This window comes from Trachypithecus francoisi, unplaced genomic scaffold (assembly GCF_009764315.1).
Source record: "Trachypithecus francoisi isolate TF-2019V2 unplaced genomic scaffold, Tfra_2.0 Lachesis_group15, whole genome shotgun sequence".
NCBI lineage: Eukaryota > Metazoa > Chordata > Mammalia > Primates > Cercopithecidae > Trachypithecus > Trachypithecus francoisi.
The window spans coordinates 114,265,011-114,284,552 of NW_022681460.1; the positions used below are offsets into that span (position 1 = coordinate 114,265,011).

The window sequence follows — 19,542 nt, forward strand, 5'->3', positions numbered from 1 at the left end:
GCGGCCTGTCCGGGGGAGCTCGCCATTGGCCGGCGCAGCCGCCCTTCCGCGGCGGGGGCGGGCCGGGGGCGGGGCTGCGCGCTCAGCGGGGCAGGGTGGAAGCGCTGCTAGGCATCCGGAGCGAGGATTCCAGGGTCTCTGGGTCAGGAGCGCGCGGGCGCGGGGCTGGAGCCGGCGTCGGTCACGGCATCGGGGGCCTGGACTGCACAGCCCGGCAGCAGGTCAGTCTTGGCGCGGGAGGGGCTCGGAGTCGGGGTTGGCCTGCCCACCGGGCCTGTGCGGGGCGCCGGGCTGCGGGGAGCTGCGGGGAGCGAGGAGGCCCCAGCCCTGCCCCGCGCCCCGGGCAGACCTGGCTGCCGAGTCCCGGGAGTGCTGCTGCCCCTCCCCGCCCCCACCGTCGGGCAGAGGCCGTCATGTGCATCCCCTGGAGGGAGGGTCTTTGGGGAGGCTCTGTGGGGCAGGCTCGGAACGGGCTGTTTCTCCAGGCTTGGGTCAGGCATGTCAGCCGGGAACAGGCTGACTCCCTGATCCCCCAGCTGACGCCCCGGCCTGATCTTGGGGACTGAGGATGCAGGTGCACAGGAGGGCTGCGCACCTGGCTTGTGGCTTCGCACTGGAGCCCGGGTGAGGGGGTGCGGGGACCTCTGTATGCTGGGCTGGGCGCCCCCCACGTGCTCACAGCACATGCACCCACGCGTGGCTCGGCAGGCCGGCCATGGAGCCTGGCAGCGTGGAGAACCTGTCCATCGTGTACCGGAGCCGCGACTTCCTGGTGGTCAACAAGCACTGGGACGTTCGCATTGACAGCAAGGCGTGGCGGGAAACTCTGACGCTACAAAAGCAGCTGCGGCACCGCTTCCCGGAGCTGGCCGACCCCGACACCTGCTACGGGTTCAGGTAGGCGGGGCGGCCAGAGCCCCACAGCAGCGTCTGTGGAGGAAAGTGGCTCAGACGCTGGACTCTGCCCCACCCCAGGTTCTGCCACCAGCTGGATTTCTCCACCAGCGGGGCACTGTGTGTGGCCCTAAACAAGGCAGCTGCCGGCAGCGCATACAGGTGCTTCAAGGAGCGGCGCGTGACCAAGGCTTACCTGGCACTGGTAAGATCTGGTCAGTCCTGGGGTGGGGCGTGGGGACTCAGGACTCCCACCCCACTTGGGCAGGCCCTGGCTCAAAGCCTCCCACCAAGCTCTACATGGCTGCCTGGTGTTAGGTGGGCTCCCCAGCAGTGGCGGGCTGCCCCAGGAACTGTGTGATTCCCGCTGTCCTGCAGCTGCGGGGACACATCCAGGAGAGCCGGGTGACCATCAGTCATGCCATCGGCAGGAACGGCACGGAAGGCCGGGCCCACACCATGTGCATCGAGGGCACGCAGGGTGCGGCAGGCAGGGACCAACTGGGCGGGCATCGTGGGTTAGGGTGGGTGAGCCTGGGCCCCGGGCTGGTCCCGCTGACCTCACACATGCCATCTGCGCCCCAGGTTGTGAGAACCCAAAGCCAAGCCTCACGGAGCTCGTGGTTCTGGAACACGGGCTGTACGCAGGCGATCCTGTCTCCAAAGTGCTGCTGAAGCCACTCACGGGTGTGTCTGGGGTTGGCAGTGTCTGGGGTGGGCGGTGTCCTGGTGGTGACAGAAGGAAAACTGATACACGGGGCCACGTAGCCCGTGTTGGGCCACCCTGAGCATCAAGGCAGAGTTGGCAACAAGCACTCCTGTGTTCTTAATTCTACATTCTGAAACCTCTCAGCTTCTCACCTGACACAGGGTCCCTGCTGGCTCCTGACTGAGTCCTGGGGGGTCTGACTGGCCTGGATTCTCCAGGACCAAGTGCCACCCTGGCCCTGTCCTCATCAGTGGTGACCTGAATGCAGTCTTCTGTCCCAAACACTGATGTCCTTACCCATGGCAGGGGACAGGGAGAGTTCCACCCCAAGGGGCTGCTCCAAGGCTCCAGTGGGGTCATGACAGGAGGTGGGGCCTGGTCACGGAGGTTCGTGTGGAGCAGCCCCACCACCCGCTTGATCCAGCGGCACCCTCACCTTGCAGGCCGGACACACCAGCTGCGCGTGCACTGCAGTGCCCTGGGCCACCCCGTGGTGGGCGACCTGACCTACGGAGAGCCCTCAGGCCAGGAGGACCGACCGTTCAGAATGATGCTGCACGCTTTCTATCTGCGTATCCCCACGGATGCCGAGTGTGTAGAGGTCTGCACTCCTGACCCCTTCCTGCCCTCTCTGGACGCCTGCTGGAGCCCCCACACCCTGCTGCAGCCGCTGGACCAGCTTGTGCAGGCCTTACGGGCCACCCCTGACCCTGACCCCGAGGACAGGGGCCCCAGGCCAGGCAGCCCCTCCGAAATCCTGCCTGGGCCTGGCCGGCCCCCTCCACCCCCCACCAAGCCCCCTGAGACTGAGGCACAGCGGGGCCCCTGCCTGCAGTGGCTGTCAGAGTGGACGCTGGAGCCAGACAGCTGAGAGCCGTGGGGCTGGGGCAGGGGGTGGCAGCTGCACAGCAGAACTCTACGGAGATGAGCGAGCAAACGTGTGGTCACCAGCTCTGGGGCCTCAAGGTACCCGGGAACATCAGGCTCACTGGGCCGCCCTGGCCGGGCCTGTGGGGAAGGGCTGAGGTGGGGCCGGCAGGGGGCGCCAGGCAGCCGTGATCACAGGCGACAACATCGCACTGCGGCCGTGGGACTGATGCTGGATCCTGAGGACCTTCCTACCCGTGTGCCTCGGGAGAAACCGAGGTCCTTCCCTCCTCCTGGAATAGCGTCTGGATCCCAAGCTTCACCCCAGGGGCGTCAGTTTTATGGACTGAAGAGGCAGGGCCAGGTTTTGGGCTTGCCTTTGCTTCCAGGATGGGCCACTCCTGGGCCCAGTCAGCTACTGGCCCCAGCCTATCCCCTAGAGGGGCTGGGAAGGGCCATTCTGAGCTCACCTGGCCTGGGAGACCCATCTGGTCCCTGTGTCCTCTGCCCCTCGCTGCTCTGCAGATCTCTTGCTTTCGGCTGCCTCCTCCCGAGACCCAACGGTTCCTGCTGGGCTCGAGTGTGCAGGCCCGGCCGTGTGTGCCTCGGCCTCACTGTATCTGTGGCTCCCTCTCCGCCCGGATTCTGAGCTCTGTGTGGTGCTTGCTGCACAGACGTTGGTCAGTGGCCATGGCAAAGGCCCTGCCACGCACACCCATCCCTCAGATCCACCGTGAGCACCAGCCTGCTGCAGTCTCCCAGGCCTCTGCTAACAGTTCTACCACGTCACTGCTTGCCTGGCTCACACATAGCCGTGCATTGTCACTCTGCCTCCGGGACCCCAGCTTGGGAGCTGTGGGCCTGCCGGGTCTCACCTCCTCGGTCTCCCACGCCCGGGCTCCTGGCTACAGCGGGGCTCCAGGGACTCCAAATAAATGCTCACTGACTGGCTTCAAGGGTGACCATGAACGTGTCCAAAGCCGAGCTTCCGAGGGACAGGTCTGGCTACCCAGACCCTTCCTAGCTCTCTTTCCTGCCCCGAGGTCCCAGCAGGACCCAGGACAGACGCAGTGTTTCTGGCTCCTATCGGCCCCTCCTGCAGACAGCAAGCACCCTGCAGCTTTGGCCTAGGCAGGCGCCGGACGACCCCCAGCCCCCACAACCAGAACCGCAGGAGCACCCAGCTGGGCCCAGCCAGGGACCTTCACAGAGCCCAGGCCCTGTGTCAGCCCAGGCCTGGGGCCAGAGGGGCCCGGCCCCCCGAGTCTCAGAGCTCTGTGGAAGGGGCGTCTCATGGGTCAGCACTTGGTCTCAGGTCTGCCTGGCCCCTGCCTGCCACTGTCCAGCTCCAGGACCAGCCCTGAAACCCTGGTTAGGACCCCAGCAGTGACAGCAGCAGGACCTAGACCAGAGGCATCTGCCGCTGTGCCCTCAGCCAAGACACGGGTTCCAGACCCGGAGTCCCCACTAGGCCCCGGACCGGAGGCGGCTGCCACTGTGCCCTCAGCCGAGATACGGGTTCCAGCCCTAGAGTCCCTGAGGCAAGGCCACAGGCCCTGGGCTCACTACTGCTGCTCCCGTGACTCAGTTTCCTCATCCATAAAGGAAGGGGCTGGTGCAGATCCGAAGAGACCACATAACCCTCAAGTAGCACCAGTTGGGTGACCCCAACAGAGAGCAGCAGCAAAGCCCTCCCAGCCAGCACACCTGTCACTTTCCAGGCCCCTCGCTGGCCAGCCCGGGGATGTGTGCACTCTCGGCGCCTGGCCCCGGCCTCCCCTCCCCCAGGGCTGGCTTGTCTCTGGGCTTCCTCCTGGTCCTTGTCTGAATCAGCCCAAGTCGGAGCCAGGCACGGCTCTCCTCTCCGGTGGGACTGTCTCCCCATGGTGCCCCATGGGACCCCACTCCTCTGGACTGGGGGCTGCCGACCGCACTGCCCCTAACTGCGACTGGTTGCAGCTGTTGGAGCTGCTGTGTCCAGCTGGGCTGGCCCAGCTGGTAGCGGGCCAAGGGGCCTTCAAGGCCTGACCTGAGCCGGACCCTCCTCAACAAGCCAGGCCTCCTGAGTGCCGCCCCTCGTGGTGCCCATGCCTCAGGGTCAGCCTGGAGCTCTCAAAGGGACATCTGGGTTCCCGGGGGCCTGTACAGGCCTGGGGAGCGGTCACCCACCAGTCCCCCCGCTGTCAGCCCCCACAAGACGCAGAGCAGGGATGAAGTCTCAGCTTGGCCATGGGGCTGGCTCGTTGGGCACCCATAGCTCTGGTGCAGGGGGTGGTCATGCCACAGCTGAACCTGAGTTGCAGGATCCCAGGGCCTTGGAGCCCTTGTGGTCCTGCCAAGCAGGGGCTGAGCCCCTCCCAAGATGAGAGCTGGGGTAGGTGGGCCAGGTAGGTGGGCCGGGTTGGGGCTCAGCCTGGGACACCCAGCACCCCGTCCCAGTGAGGGGAGAAGCCTGGCAGGCGGCCTGGGAAGTCCCTCCTGTCTCTCCTCCCGCCCTGGCCTGCCTGGTGGAGCCCCACAGTGCACACATGGGTGCTCCTGCCTGCCCAGCTCTGTGTCGTGGTACCCACAGAATGGCCGCAGCTGTCACCATGCCTGGCCACCGCATTGGGTCCTCGTGTACCTGATGTCCCCACACAAGGGACAGTGTGTCCGTGTCCGTGCTCCTGGGCACATAGACCAGGAGGCCCGAGATGCAGCTGGACACGCAGGCACCAGCAAACACGACGGACTCAGATGCAGGCGCGCGACATGACCCCTGGGCGCAGAGACTGCAGAGCAGAGCCCTGGTGGGCAGGGAGGAGCATGAGCTGGGCCGCTGCCAGCCGTGAGCTCAGCCTTCGCCGTGGGGGAAGGGAGTAGGTGCCTGTTGTGCCTGAGGTCCCCAGGGGCTGACACGGTGCATCACCTGGCACAGCCTGGGCCTCCCCCACAGGACTGCCAAGCGGGCGTCACTGTGGGAGTGGGGCGGGGTGGGGCAGTCCCATGCCGCCTGCCAGGCCAGCATGGAGGTGAGCAGGGACCCCGGCATCCCCCCCCCGGCACTATCTCTGCACCCGGGCACTCAACAACACCAGCTCATGCACTGGGCGGGCTGGGATCGCATCTGGAGCACCTGGTCCGCAGCTCCCTGCCAGGAGCAGCCACCCCACAGCCCAGGCAGCACCTCCCCGCCACACCCAGGGCTTCTGCTCAGGTGAGAAGGGCGAGTGGGAGCCACCACCAGCCCACCGCAGGGCCGGTCCCAAGCCGCTGCATTTGCCTCTGTGTGGGGCAGCCTCCCTGTCTCCCTCTTGGGCCACAGTCAGGAGGCCCAGAGGTGCCCGAAAGCCATCAGGCTGGTTCCAGGAGGAGGCAGTGGCCCGCAGCGGTACCAAGACCCTGACTCCTCTGGCCTTGCAGCTTCCATTTCCAGCATGGCTGAGGCTACCCCAGCTGCCACTGAGGGCCAGATTTCAGCGACAGAGCCGGACATCTGGGGCTCAAAGAGGGAAAGGGAGCTGCCAGGGCTGCTGGGTGTGGGGAGGACGAAGCCGGGGTGCACGAGGCTGCCTGAGTCACTTGCTGTTGGTTGGAGACACAGCAACCCGTGGGTCCCCTAGGCCCCTACCTGTGATAAGAAAGGCCCAGGGTTTCGCCGGCTCCTGGTCCCTCTGCTGCACTTTACTGTTTATGGGATCCTTCCCCCTTGAAGGTGGGAGAGCCGCAGCTCTGGCCCCACTGCCCCGGGTGAGCCCGGACTGCATCCTCCCTCTCCACACCCCAGGGGGTGGGAGGCAGTGTGGGGCCAGCCTGTGCGTCTCACCTGTGTCTCGCCTGTGTCACGCCTCTCCAGCTAGTCCTGGACCCACTGCCGTGGCCCCAGCACCTTCCTGCCCTGGAACGTCTCAGCCAGGATGACCAGTGCACGCTGCCGCACAGACATGGGCCCCAGAGTGGGTGAGACGAGACTCCATGCAGAAGGGGGGCCTCCAGAGTGCCAGGCCCACGTGGCAAAACCATCCCGCAGACGTGGGAGTGCCCAGGGCCCTGGCCACCCCATTTTCCTGAGCCAGGGTCTGTCCCAAGCCAAGGAAGGAGGAGGTGGGCCCTGCCCAGCAGCAGCCGGCTGGGGCGGGGGCTGCCAGGGCACAGTGAGCCCAGCCCACCCCAGCAGGCATGGGGATCCTGGGAGGGTGAGGCAGGGCAGGCAAGCTTGGCTAGAAGGGGCCACTCCTGGCCCAGGCAGCTGGACGTGGCTTCTGGGGAAATCGTGGGGGAGGTGAGTGGAGACACCGTTCTCTTGGGCAGCCCGGGCACAGGCAGGGCCAGGCTCTAAGGCCAGGGTGGGGAGGGACCCTGGCCATGCCCAGGGCTGCCCAGTGCCTCACCCTCCCTGAGAGGGGTGGGCCAGGCCCCAGCAGCCCAGGAGGCCGTGGGCAGATCTGTGTGGGCTGTGGCAACCCCTGCTCTACGCCTGCTGGAGAAGAGACTTCACCGCATGGTCTCCCCAGGGCCAGCAAGATAAGGGGGCTCCCCTGCACCCGAACCGCCTTCCTGGGCTGGGTTTCCAAAGCAGGAACATGGGCTGGGCCCCTAGTTCCTGCTAGGAGGCCCTGCTGTGACCCCCACTGCAGAACTGAGCAGCTGGGGCCCTCGAAGGTGGCTTGTGCCCCCACACCTCCTCTGTCTTGGGGGTCTCAGGGCTCCACTGTGAGGACACAGAGCCACGGGGCACCTGGCTAGAGGGAGAAGGAGCTCACACATATGCACCTGCCATCTCACACGTGTACAACATGGGTACGCATGTGCACACGCTGCCAGACTCATGCATACAACTGTCACCTACCCGTGCACACCATCACCTACCCGTGCACACTGTCACCTACCTGTGCGTACTTGCACGCGTCCACAGCCTCACACCTGTGCTACCCGTGCACTGTCACCTATCTGTGCACACCGTCACCTACCCGTGCATACTGTCACCTACACATGCACAGTCACCTACATGTGCACACCGTCACCTACCTGTGCGTGCTTGCATGCGTCCACAGCCTCACGCGTGTGCTACCTGTGCACACTGTCACCTATCCATGCACACTGTCACCTACCCATGCACAGTCACCTACACATGCACAGTCACCTACCTGTGCACACCGTCACCTACACATGCACACCGTCACCTACCCGTGCACACCATCACCCACGCGTGCACACTGTCACCTACCTGTGCGTGCTTGCACGTGTCCACAACCTCACGCCTGTGCTACTCGTGCACACTGTCACCTATCCATGCACACTGTCACCTACACGTGTGTGCCTACACACGTCCACAGCTTCACGCCTGTGCATACACCACCAGACACGCCCCGCACTCAGGCCCAGCCTGTGCACAGGTGGCCAGTGCTGTGGGGCTCCAGAAGCTCCTCTGTGTCCTCTGGTCTCAAGGAGACCCCCATGGTGGGGGTCACAGGCCCACCCTGGAGCCCGGATGCCCCGGCCCCTGCTGCCACTGGGACCCTCACAGCCCGCCTTATTCCAGGTGCCCTGCAGAGCTCAGGCCTCACCCTCCTCCTGTCCCTCGCCACCCACTGCTCTGGGCCCCAGGCCAAGGCTCTTTCCCCAGGAGGGCTGGATGCCAGTGGGGCCAACCTGTGGGCCAGGTGAGTGCAGCCCTCTTGCAGTGGGGGTCTGCTTCTCGGTTGGGCTGGGGGAGGGGTCTGACTAGGGAATGGGGAGGGGTCTGGGGGTGGCCGCCAGCAGTTTGCTGCTGAGGCTGTCATCTCCTGCTCCACCCTGGGGGGCCCTGAGATGACTCAGTGTCCAGCTTTGGACCTACATGGCCGAGTGTGGGTCCCTCGGCCACCGCCGAGGCCTCAACCATCAGACCCAGCCACATCTGCCCACCCCAGAGAACACTCTGTGATTTCCCTGCACTGCCTGGAGCCTCGTGTTGGGCTCAGCCCTCCTCCCCGTCCTTCAGACTTGGTGACAGTGACAGGCTGGTCAATTGATTAACCAGGGAATCTGTGAGGCAGGGCTGGGGTCCTGAGTGGCACAAGGCCCACCCTGTTCGACTGGATTAGAGTCACACCATAAGGAAGGCTGGGGAGATGGCTTCCCCAGGGCTGCCCAACAGGTGCGGAAGCCTTGGGTGGGGGTGCCTCTTCCTCAGGTGCCTCAGCAGCCAGCAGGGGTGGTCAGGGAGCAGCATGAGCTCCTGGCCAGTTGGGACCCGGCCTCAGGAGGAAGTGCTGCTCCAGGGTCTGGGTAGGGGCCACACCTGAGGCCCTGCATGCAGCCGAGAGCCTGGCCCCACAGGGTGCTCTGGAGAGAATGAGTAAATGAGTGAGTGAATGAGTGAAAATGAGGGAATGAGTGAAAATGAGTGAGTGAATGAGTGAAAATGAGTGAGTGAATGAGTGAATGAGTGAAAATGAGTGAATAAATGAGTGAATGAGAGAGTGAATGAATGAGTGAAAATGAGTGAATGAGTGAATTAATGAATGAGTGAATGAGTGAAAATGAGTGAATGAGTAAAGAGTGAGCGAATGAGTGAATGAGTGAGTGAATGAGTGAATGAGTGAAAATGAATGAGTGAATGAGTGAGTGAATGAGTGAAAATGAGTGAGTGAATGAGTGAAAATGAGTGAATAAGTAAATGAGTGAAAATGAGTGAGTGAATGAGTCAGTAAAGCAGGATCTTGCCTGTCGGGGGCACCACCTCCCGCTCTCCCTCCTTCAGTGCTGGGGGGCAGTGGAATCGGACCTTGGTCCTGCAGGCTGCATGCAGCCCATGCCCTTCTGCTGGGCAGCCGCACTCAACTGCTTCCACCCCTCCCGGACCCTCCCTGCCACTGTCTCCTCCTCTCTGCCCAGTGCCAACTGCTCCCTGCTGCAAGGCTTCTGGTGCCAGCCGGCTGGTCAGCTGCCCCGGGACCAGCTCTCAGCCCTAATCCAGAGGCTGGCCTTGTTGCAGGTTCCCCTCCAGGCCTGGCAGGTGAGCGGGGAAGGAGTGCGGGTGGGTGGGTGGGCCAGGCTCTGAGGGACGGGCCCGGATAGGGAAGGGCACATGGGCTCAGGTGTGAGAGGCGAGGGACGGCTAAGCGAGAGCTGGGGCAGGACCCAGTGTGACCACAGTCGGGACGGGGTGTGCAGCCCCCCAGGACGGGAGGGTCCACCCAGGAGGCGGGGTGACTTTCGGGTGCAGCCCACGCTTATCCACTTCCAGGACTTTTCAGCCAACTTACCTGCAGATGCTCCACCCTGTGTCCCCAGTGAGGGCGAGGTTCACCCTCCCCTCCCCACCCACCTCTGTGGAGAATGGTGCCCGACTTGGGGTACATACTCCGGGCCCCCAGAGTGGATTGTACAGCCCACTGGCCTCTCCGTGCATGGGCTGCAGGATCCTGGCCTGTGAGGGGCCGTCCAGGAAAAGGAAAAGGAAGAAAGATCTCCATTCCTTCCGGGGAAAAGCAGACAGTGAAATAGTTTAGAGGATTATCTGAGCCTCCATTCCTTCCGGGGAAAACCGGACAGTGAAATAGTTTAGAGGATTATCTGAGCCTCCATTCCTTCCGGGGAAAAGCAGACAGTGAAATAGTTTAGAGGATTATCTGAGCAATATGAGTGACCCTGGCCCGAGGAAAGTCTCAAGAGGTGTGAGCGCACCTCAGGCCGGCAGATTGCAGGTTGGGTTTCTTTTTTTTTTCTTTTTTCTTTTTCTTTTTTTTTTGGTGAGTCGGAGTCTTGCTCTGTGGCCCAGGCTGGAGTGCAGTGGCCGAACCTCAGCTCACGGCAAGCTCCGCCTCCCGGGTTGACGCCATTCTCCTGCCTCAGCCTCCCGAGTAGCTGGGACTACAGGCGCCCGCCTCGTCGCCCGGCTAGTTTTTTGTATTTTAGTAGAGATGGGGTTTCACCGTGTTAGCCGGGATGGTCTCAATCTCCTGACCTCGTGATCCGCCCGTCTCGGCCTCCCAAAGTGCTGGGATTACAGGGACTCTTTCATTTGTAACCGGTTAAAGGAATAAAGCCCTGTGTAAAGCATGGACTCAGCAAATAGGAATGCTTTCAACTCAGACAAGCAGGCCACAGGAGGGAAGGAGGGAGGGCCAGCAGGCACTGCCTCCCCTCTGCCTGGCACAGCCATAGGTCTCGTTTATAATTTGGTATCTTATTGCCACGGAGTCTTTTTTTTCTCTCTTATGTATTTATTTTTGAGACAGGGTCTCACTCTGTCACCCAGGCTGGAGTGCAGTGGCACCATCTCAGCTCACTGCAACCTCTGCCTTCTGGATTCAAACAATTCTCCTGCCTCAGCCTCCTCCCAGGTAGCTGCGATTGTACGCGCGTGACACCATGCCTGCCTGATTTTTGTATTTTTAATACAGACGAGGTTTCACCACATTGCCCAGGCTGGTCTCAAACTCCTGGCCTCAAGTGATCGCCGGTCTTGGCTTCCCAAAGTGCTGGGATTACAGCCATGAGCCACTGCACCTGGCCTTTCTCTTTTTTAAAACATTTAAAATTTTATTATGATTATTATTTTTTGAGATAAGATCACACTCTATTGTCCAGGTTGGAGTGCCGTGGCACCATCACAGCTTATTGCAACCTCAGCCTCCCGATTCAAGCCATCCTCCTACCTCAGCCTCCCCAGTAGCTGGGACAGTTGTTTTTTGAGATGGAGTCTCTCTCTGTCGCCCAGGCTGGAGTGTAATGGTGTGATCTCAGCTCATTGCAACCTCTGCCTGCTGGGTTCAAGCGATTCTTCTGCCTCAGCCTCCCAAGTAACTGAGACTACCGGCATCCGCCACAACGCGCGGCTAATTTTTTTTTTTTTTTTTTTTTTGAGACGGAGTCTCGCTGTGTCACCCAGGCTGGAGTGCAGTGGCGTGATCTCCACTTACTACAAGCTCCGCCTCCCAGGTTCACGCCATTCTTCTGCCTCCCTGGAAGCTGGGGCTACAGGTGCCCGCCACCTCGCCTGGCTAATTTTTTTGTATTTTTAGTAGAGAGGGGGTTTCGCCGTGTTCGCCATGATGGTCTCCATCTCCTGACCTCGTGATCTGCCCGCCTCGGCCTCCCAAAGTGCTGGGATTACAGGCTTGAGCCACCGCGCCCGGCCTATTTTTGTATTTTTACTAGAGACAAGGTTTCACCATATTGGCCAGGCTGGTCTCAAACTGGCCTCAAACAGCCATGAGCCACTGCACCTGGCCTTTCTCTTTTTTAAAACATTTAAAATTTTATTATGATTATTATTTTTTGAGATAAGATCACACTCTATTGTCCGCCTCACCCTCCCGAACTGCTGGGATTACAGTCGTGAGCCATGGCACCCGGCCTAACTTTTAAATTCTTTTTAGAGACAGGGGTCTCACTCTGTTGGCCAGGCTGGTCTCAGACTCCTGAGCTCAAGTGATCAGCCCTCCTCAGCCTCCCCAAGCGCTGGTATTACAGGCATATTGCGCCACACCTGGCCTGCTTTTTGCCTTTCTTTTGATAATCAAACAGGCTGAACCTTCTGTTCCAGCTTGCAGGTATTCTGGGTGTTTGTGAGTCAGAGTTTTTCTTCCCCTCCCTCTCAGCCAGGAGGACCTTGCCCTGCAGGAGGCTGGCAGCCCATGCCCCATTCCCCGGGGCTCCTTTCAGGCTGCAGGAGGGTCCCTGAGCCCCCACCCTGGGTGGGCTCCTCCTCAGGGATGAGACCCTGGTGGGGGCTGCACAAAACTCTGGGGCTGTCCTTGTCTGCCTCGAAGCCCCTCCTCATATGCACAGGATGTCCCAGGTGCTTGGTTGACATAAAATCAGGCAAAGGGCCCTCTGAGGAATGGGCTAAAAACCCTTGAAATGAACTCAAAGGCCAGGCTAGACAAGCCTAGGTGGGGGGTGGCTGAGGCTGGACAGCGTCCTGCATAGGCTGAGAGGAGTGAGCAGAGCCTCAGGGAGCATGGAGGGGCGGAGGCTGGGCCTGGCAGAGCCCCAGTGCCAGGAGGAGGCTGTCAGGTGGAGCCGAGAGGCACCACCCAAGGTCCACTTGGGAAGCTGCCAAGGGGCTGCACTGGAGGAGACCCTAACCCGGCGTTGTGGGGCCTCCTTGGTGGTGATGGGCAGTCATCCACACCTACCCAGCATCTAGAAGCTTCAGCACTCCGCCCGTGAGGAGGTGGCACAGGGGCCTGGCGGCCGGGGAGGCAGCTTTGGGGCTGGGGGCGGCCGTTTGGAGGCCTGTTCTGCTGTGCGGGGTTCCCCTCCAGGCGGAGGGGCGGGCACGGGTAGCCATGGGGAGGACCCGATATGTGGGAAATGGGGCCCAAGAAGTGGGTGGGGACTGGGTCCTGAGGTCCGCGCAGAGGGGAAGGGCGCCCACGGGCTGCCACAGCGAGTCCAGAGTGGACGAGGGAGTGACCAGCACCCTCCTGCCCAGCTCAGCTGCTTGGCCAACCTGGCATCATGGTGCGGCCTCCAGGATGACTTCACGCTCCACCCGCCCAACCTGCTCCTCTTCTACAAGTGAGTGTCCCTCCCTGCCCAGCCACAGGAGTCCTGGGGCCCTCAACGCCCCAGGGGCATCGCAGGGCTGCTGGGAGTTCCGGCCCCGCCCCCCGTCAGTCTGACAGCCTCACACTCACCTGCAGCCTGAGCCAGGTGCGGGAAGCTGACTGCCGGGCCTTCATCCGCCGCGCCGCCCAAGGGGACGTGGAGCTGCTGAACCATCTACCCGACCAGAGGGTCGCCCTGCAGCGTGTGGCTGTGGGCTGCCTGGTGGGCGCTGGGCGGGTTGGACCAGGGCGCGTGGGGGGCAGCTGTGGCCTGCCTAGGGGGCACCTGGGCGGGATAGGCCTGGTGCATTGGAGGCAGGCTCCTGCTGGGTGCCGACCTGCTGGCCCTGCAGGGGGGGGCCCGCCCACAGCTCAGTGCCTCCAACCTGCTGTTGCTCGGGGCCCTGGTGTGTGACATGGACGCGTCCAGCATCAGTGCTGCGGACCCCCACGTGCTGGGGAACCTGCAGTGCTGCCCCCGGCTGACCACCGCCCAGCGCATTGCCCTCAACTCACTGCTGGCCGGGGGGAAGACCTCGCTCGGGTGGGTGGGGTCACGGGGCCAGGTGAGGAGGCGGGGATGAGACGGGAGGCAGCCTGGGGTTGGCCCAAGAGGTCACTGATGTCCACAGCCTACTAACATCTGACCTCTGGCCTCAGTCTCACCGGGTCCTGCAGCCAAGGGGGCAGAGGGTTGGGGTGCTGCCCCACTAGCTGTGGGGGGGTGCCCCTCCCGTGGGTGCCAGTCAGGGGTCTGGGTGGTCAAGCACCTACTGAGTGCTCCTCCTGCCTGCTGGGTGTCCATGGAGGGGCAGGGGCTCCGGGAGGGGAGGCCTGCCCTGGACCCAACACAGCGCCCCTTTCTGTGTACCAGGCCCCCTGGCTCCTGGACACTGGAGGGGCTACAAGCCCTGGGTTCCCTGGCCACATACATCAGCCCTCACCTGTGGGCACAGGTGCAGGAGGTAGGAGGGGGCCCCAGGGTGGGCACAAGCGAGCCTTGCCTGGGCCGCCAACCTCAGCCCACACCTGCTCTGCCAGGCCGTGGGCCTGGGCTTCTTCAGCAGCATGGTGGCTGCATGCCGGGCAGGGAGGCTCAGGCAGCACGAGGCCAGGCGCTTCGTCACCAGCTTCCTGGGGTCCAAGACCAAACTGGTGTCCTCCAGGCCCAGGCTCAGCACAGGTCAGTATGGCCACTGTGGCCTGGGACGCTGCACCTCCCCAGTCCGGCTCCTCCCTCGGGCCTGGCTGACTTCAGAGAAGTCGTTTGGCCAAGTTCTTGGTTAGAACTCTGGGACAGCCAAGGTCTGACCAAGGTCAGAAGTGGAGGGGAAGGGGTCAAGGAGGGGGCCTGGGCCAGGCGCGGCGGCTCACACCTGTAATCCCGGCACTTTCGGAGGCTGAGGCAGGCAAATCACTTGAGGTCCAGAGTTTGAGACCAGCCTGGCCAACATGAGGAAACCTCGTCTCTACTAAAAACACAAAAATTAGCCAGGCGTGGTGGCACGTGCCTGTAATCCCAGCTACTTGGGAGGCTGAGGAGGGAGAATTGCTTGAACCCGGAAGGTGGAGATTGCAGTGAGCAGAGATCATGCCACTGCACTCAGCCTGGGCGACAGAGTGAGACTCCACCTAAAAAAAAAAAAAAAAAAAAAAAAAAATCTGGGCATAGTGACTCAGGCCTGTAATCCCAGCACCTTGGGAGGCCAAGGCAGGAGGATTCACTTAAGGTCAGGAGTTCAAGACCAGCCTGGTCAACACGGCGAAACCCCATCTCTACTAGAAATACAAAAATTAGCCGGCGTGGTGGCGCATGCCTGTAATCCCAACTACACAGGAGGCTGAGGCAGGAGAATCACTTGAACCAGGGAGGCAGAGGTTGCAGTGAGCTGAGATCAGTGCCACTACTCTCCAGCCTTTGATGCCCTGCTGCTAGGCAACAGAGCAAGACTCTGTCTCAAAAAAAAACAAAAAACAAAAAAACGGGGGGTGGGGCGCCCTGGAGCCGGCAGTGGTGATTGGCCCAGGCCCCAGTTACCAGCCTGGGCCGCACACACCCCCAGAGAGATCCTGTGTCCCAGGCAACATCATGGCCGCCACGCTGCGGGACAACCTCTTCCTGGTGCACTACGACTGTGCACAGCTTGAGTCTTGCCTGGATGGCCACGTCCTCAGAACCAACCTGGAACCCCTGCTGCAGCACCCGCTGCCCACTGAGTGCCAGCGCGTGGTCAAGGCCAAGCTCGCGCAGGTGCACGGCTGGGCGGCAGGGACGGGGAGGCCCGGTGGGCGCGGCACCTCTGCTGACCCTGCCCGGCCCTGCCCACCTGCTCAGATCTACCCACAAGGCCTCCCGGAGGATCAGCTGTGGCTCATCACCTCGCTGGTCTACCTCTACTCCTGCACCGAGATCGGCCAGTGGAGCATCACCTCCCGGGACACGGTCATGGCTCTGCTGGCCTCTGATGTGGCCCTGGAGAACCAGACAGAGGTGAGGGCACCTGGGCGGGCGGGCAGGTGGGTGGTCCCAAGCCCCAGCCTGCCCCACCGACCCTGGCTCTGCCCCCAGGCTGTGCTGCAGAAGTTTCTGGAGCACAATGGCACAGTGTCCGGCGCCCTGCTGCTGGCCGTCGGGGGCACCTGCCTATGCTGGATGAGTCCTCAGCAGATCCAGACCATCCATCCCCAGGAGCTCCGGTGAGTCAACCCCCCACACTCGAAGGCAGCTCCTGCCTCAGCCCAGGGGGACCACGAGGGGAAACTGAGGGCAAGGAGAGCAGCCCAGCCAGGCCATCAGGTGCATTAGTCCTAGGGCTGCCCTGGCTGGACTCTAGCTTTGAACAAAGGACACAAACTGGGTGACTTTATTTATTTATTTATTTATTTAATTTTTTTGAGATGGAGTCTCGCTTTGTCACCCAGGCTGGAGTGCAGTGGCACAATCTCGGCTCACTGCAAGCTCCGCCTCCCGGGTTCACGCAATTCTCCTGCCTCAGCCTCCCAAGTAGCTGGGACTACAGGCACCCGCCACCACGCCCGGCTAATTTTTTGTATTTTTAATAGAGACAGGGTTTCACCTTGTTAGCCAGGATGGTCTCAATCTCCTGACCTTGTGATCCACCCGCCTCGGCCTCCCAAAGTGCTGGGATTACAGGCACAAGCCACTGTGCCCGGCCTATTTATTTATTTTTTGAGACAGAGTCTCACTGTGTCACCCAGGCTGGAGTGCAGTGACGTGATCTCAGCTCACTGCAACCTCTGTCCCCTGGGCTCAAGCGATTCTCCCACCTCAGCCTCCCGAGTAACTGGGATTATAGGCGCCCGCCACCATGTCCAGCTATTTTTGTATTTTTAGTAGAGATGGGGTTTCACCATGTTGGCCAGGCTGGTCTTGAGCTCCTGACCTCAAGCGATTCACCCTCCTCGGCCTCCCAAGGTGCTGGGATAACAGGTGTGAGCCACTGCACCTGGCCAAATGGGTAATTTTTTTTTTTTTTTTTTTTTTTTTTTTTTTTGAGACGGAGTCTCGCTCTGTCGCCCAGGCTGGAGTGCAGTGGCCGGATCTCAGCTCACTGCAAGCTCCGCCTCCGGGTTTACGCCATTCTCCTGCCTCAGCCTCCCGAGCAGCTGGGACTACAGGCACCCGCACTACGCCTGGCTAGTTTTTTGTATTTTTTAGTAGAGACGGGGTTTCACTGTGTTAGCCAGGATGGTCTCGATCTCCTGACCTCGTGATCCGCCCGTCTCGGCCTCCCAAAGTGCTGGGATTACAGGCTTGAGCCACCGCGCCCGGCCCAAATTGGGTAATTTTAAAGAGAAATATATTCTCTCAGTTCTGGAGGCCAGAGGTCGGAAACCAGGGTGCTGGTGGTCCCCGCCCCCTCTGAACCCTGCAGGGAGGACCCTTCCTGCGTCCTCCAGCTTCTGGTGGTGCTGACCAGGCTTGGCACCCCTGGGCTTATGGACACATCGACCCCATCTCTGCCTCCATCCTCACGCTGCACTCTTTGTCTGTGTCCACATTCCCTATTCTTTTTTTTAAGAGACGGGGTCTCACTGTGTTGCCCAGGCTGGTTTCGAACTCCTGGGCTCAAGTGATCCTTCTGCCTCAATCTCCCGAAGTGCTGGGATTTACAGGTGTGAACCACCGTGCCCAGCCCTCAGATTTCCCGTTTTTTGTTGTTGTTGTTGTTCGTTTGTTATTTTTGAGACTCTGCCGCCCAGGCTGGAGTATGGTGGCATGATCTCAGCTCAGTGCAACCTCCATCTTGTCTCCTGGATTCAAGCAGTTCTCGTGCCTCAGCCTCCAGAGTAGCTGGGATTACAGGCGCCTGCCACCACACCCAGCTAATTTTTGTATTTTTAGTAGAGACAGGGCTTCACCATGTTGGCCAGGCTGGTTTCGATCTCCTGATCTCGTGATCCACCCACTCAGGCCTCCCAAAGTGCTGGGATTACAGGCGAGAGCACTGCACCTGGCCCTCAGCTTTCCCTGTCCTTAGAAGGACCCCAGTCACTGAGTTAGGGGCCACCTGATCCAGTCTGACCTTATCCCATCTGCAATGACCCTATTTCCCAACAAGGTCACATTCTGAGGTTCTGGGTGGATGTAAATTTGGGGGAACCCTGTTCACCCCAGGACAGAGGGCAAGAGGAAGGCTGTGGCTCAGGAAGGGAGGGCCATGCCCAGCCGTTAGAAGGGTCGGGGGCTGGTGGCCAACTCCTCAGCCTCCCGCCTCCCCTAGGATGGCCGGGGCCCTGGACATCTCCTCCTGCCCCCAGAGCCGGAAGGATGTGCTCTACGCCAAGGCCCGTGAGGCCTTCAGCAGCAGCAGCAGGACCCCAGCTGCCTACTACCACTTCATGCGCCCCTACCTCGGTGAGCCCTGTCCCCCTCACCCCTGTCCCCGCAGCGGCTCCCCCGGTGGAGCCCCAACCCCTCACCCCCGACCCCCCGGGCGGCTCCTCCCACCCGTGGAGCCTCACCCCTCACCCCCTGTCCCCACAGGCGGCTCCCCAACCCCCCCGTGGAGCCCCGCCCCCTCACCCCCGTCCCCCCAGGCGGCGCACCGGCGGAGGAGCTGCAGCACCTGGCCCAGGCCAACATCTCCATGGACATCGACACCTTCACCAGCCTGAACCCCCGGGTGCTGCAGGTGGGGCCGGGCTGCCCCGTGAGGGTGGGGGTGCAGGGCTGGCCCAGGCGGGGGAGCCCCTAGGTCACAGGTCACAGCCAGCATGCCCCCACTTTCCCACTCCAGGCCGTTTCTGGGCCTCTCACTCCTGCCACTGCCCAGTCCTGGGTCTGGCCCTGTCCTGTGGGTCTTCCCCTGGCCTGGAAGGTGGCCCCATGGCCCCTCTGCCCCGCCCCTCCCCGCAGAGCCTGGATGTCAGCAACGTGACTGCGCTGCTGGGCCACAACGTGGGTGACCTGCAGAAAGCCCGCAGCCACCCCACCATCAGGTCCTGGCTGTACAGCCTCCACCGCTCTGCCCTGGGCCAGCTGGGCCTCGACACCAGCCCCGCTGGCCCCACCAGCCCCACCGGCCCAGCCCACGGCACCCGCGGGCCCCCCAGCACCACCCACCAAGCGCCCCATCTGGTCCACACCTCAGGCCTGCCCGGGAACACTGCCCAGGCCTCCACCTCAGGTATGGCCCCCACACCCCTCCGGCTTGGCCCCCTCTGCCCAGGGCCCTCTCAGACCTGTTCCCCGCCTCGTGGCCACGCCCACAGTCTGTCCACCAGCTTTGTCCACTGCCTCCGGGGATGACGCTGGCTAACCCTGGCTTCACCCTTCATTGCCTGCTGAGTGAGAGACGCAGCCGCCTCCCCTAAAACCCACTGACCCCAACCTCTGTTGGGTCCCAGAAGAGCAGCCACAGACAGGTGTCCTCGCCCCAGCCAGAGGGAGGGGCTGCCCAGGCCTGTCTGGATCCAGGGGGTGGATATGGGGGTAGCGTCTGAGGGACTAACGGTGTCCTCCCTGTTCCATCTATAGGCAGCCCGTGGGCCCCCCTGGGGTACCTGCCCCTGGCGGTGGCCCTGCCCTCTGGCCTCCTGTGGCTGCTGCACTGGGGGACCTGCACCCTGGCTTCTGTGGACAGTGCTGCCTCGGGGTGGCTGGGTTCACAGGGGTCAGGTGCAGGAAAAACAGGGCTGTTAGATTCAGCTGGACGCCCACTTGGGCTGAGGAGCCGGCTCTAGGCCAGGCCAACCTGCCCAAGCCCCACCTCCTAGGCTGCCCCACCCATCCCCGCCTCCAGGCCCTGCGAGCTGGACTGAGGACCAGGCCCTGAGGAGGTGCCTCCCGCACAACCACAGGCCCAGGCTGGCCACAGAAGATGCTGCCCGGGCCCTGCGGAGGGCTGGGGCTGGGGCTTGGAACCACTGACTTGGTTGCTGGTCATGAATAAAGTCCAAGGTCATGGTCCCGCCTGTGTCCGTGCTCAGGGTCTGAGCAGGGGGGCCCGGGAACGTCCTAGCTGGGGCCCAGCCTGTGGGGATGGGGGCACGGGACTCCCACTGCTGTCTACTGGGGCCACCCTG

The 19,542-nt window shown here is 62.2% G+C and overlaps 2 protein-coding genes across 2 annotated transcripts; both read left to right on the forward strand.

Annotated features, from left to right (window-relative positions):
* The first annotated feature begins 77 nt into the window (after positions 1-77).
* Positions 78-3,426, forward strand: RPUSD1 (RNA pseudouridine synthase domain containing 1). The gene is made up of 6 exons (XM_033236326.1): positions 78-221; positions 709-897; positions 976-1,099; positions 1,273-1,375; positions 1,480-1,581; positions 2,047-3,426. Exons 2-6 carry the CDS (start codon positions 716-718, stop codon positions 2,472-2,474), a joined length of 939 nt encoding a protein of 312 aa, XP_033092217.1. The 5' UTR covers positions 78-221; positions 709-715; the 3' UTR covers positions 2,475-3,426.
* Positions 3,427-5,163: 1,737 nt separating this feature from the next.
* LOC117097439 (mesothelin-like protein) lies at positions 5,164-19,319 on the forward strand. The gene is made up of 17 exons (XM_033235282.1): positions 5,164-5,297; positions 5,406-5,481; positions 5,654-5,840; positions 7,992-8,112; positions 9,329-9,449; positions 12,879-12,964; positions 13,090-13,216; positions 13,347-13,537; positions 13,868-13,958; positions 14,035-14,176; positions 15,057-15,244; positions 15,329-15,484; positions 15,563-15,690; positions 17,739-17,872; positions 18,055-18,149; positions 18,374-18,644; positions 18,995-19,319. Exons 1-17 carry the CDS (start codon positions 5,164-5,166, stop codon positions 19,198-19,200), a joined length of 2,454 nt encoding a protein of 817 aa, XP_033091173.1. The 3' UTR covers positions 19,201-19,319.
* The last annotated feature ends 223 nt before the right edge of the window (positions 19,320-19,542 follow it).

Coding starts and splice junctions, on each gene's coding strand:
- LOC117097439 (XM_033235282.1), top strand. CDS start 5,164: ATGCAGCTGGACACGCAGGCACCAGCAAACACGACGGACTCAGATGCA. Junction 5,298..5,405: donor GAGCTGGGCCGCTGCCAGCC/GTGAGCTCAGCC, acceptor CCTCCCCCACAG/GACTGCCAAGCGGGCGTCAC. Junction 18,150..18,373: donor TGAACCCCCGGGTGCTGCAG/GTGGGGCCGGGC, acceptor CCCTCCCCGCAG/AGCCTGGATGTCAGCAACGT.
- RPUSD1 (XM_033236326.1), top strand. CDS start 716: ATGGAGCCTGGCAGCGTGGAGAACCTGTCCATCGTGTACCGGAGCCGC. Junction 898..975: donor GACACCTGCTACGGGTTCAG/GTAGGCGGGGCG, acceptor GCCCCACCCCAG/GTTCTGCCACCAGCTGGATT. Junction 1,582..2,046: donor GCTGCTGAAGCCACTCACGG/GTGTGTCTGGGG, acceptor CTCACCTTGCAG/GCCGGACACACCAGCTGCGC.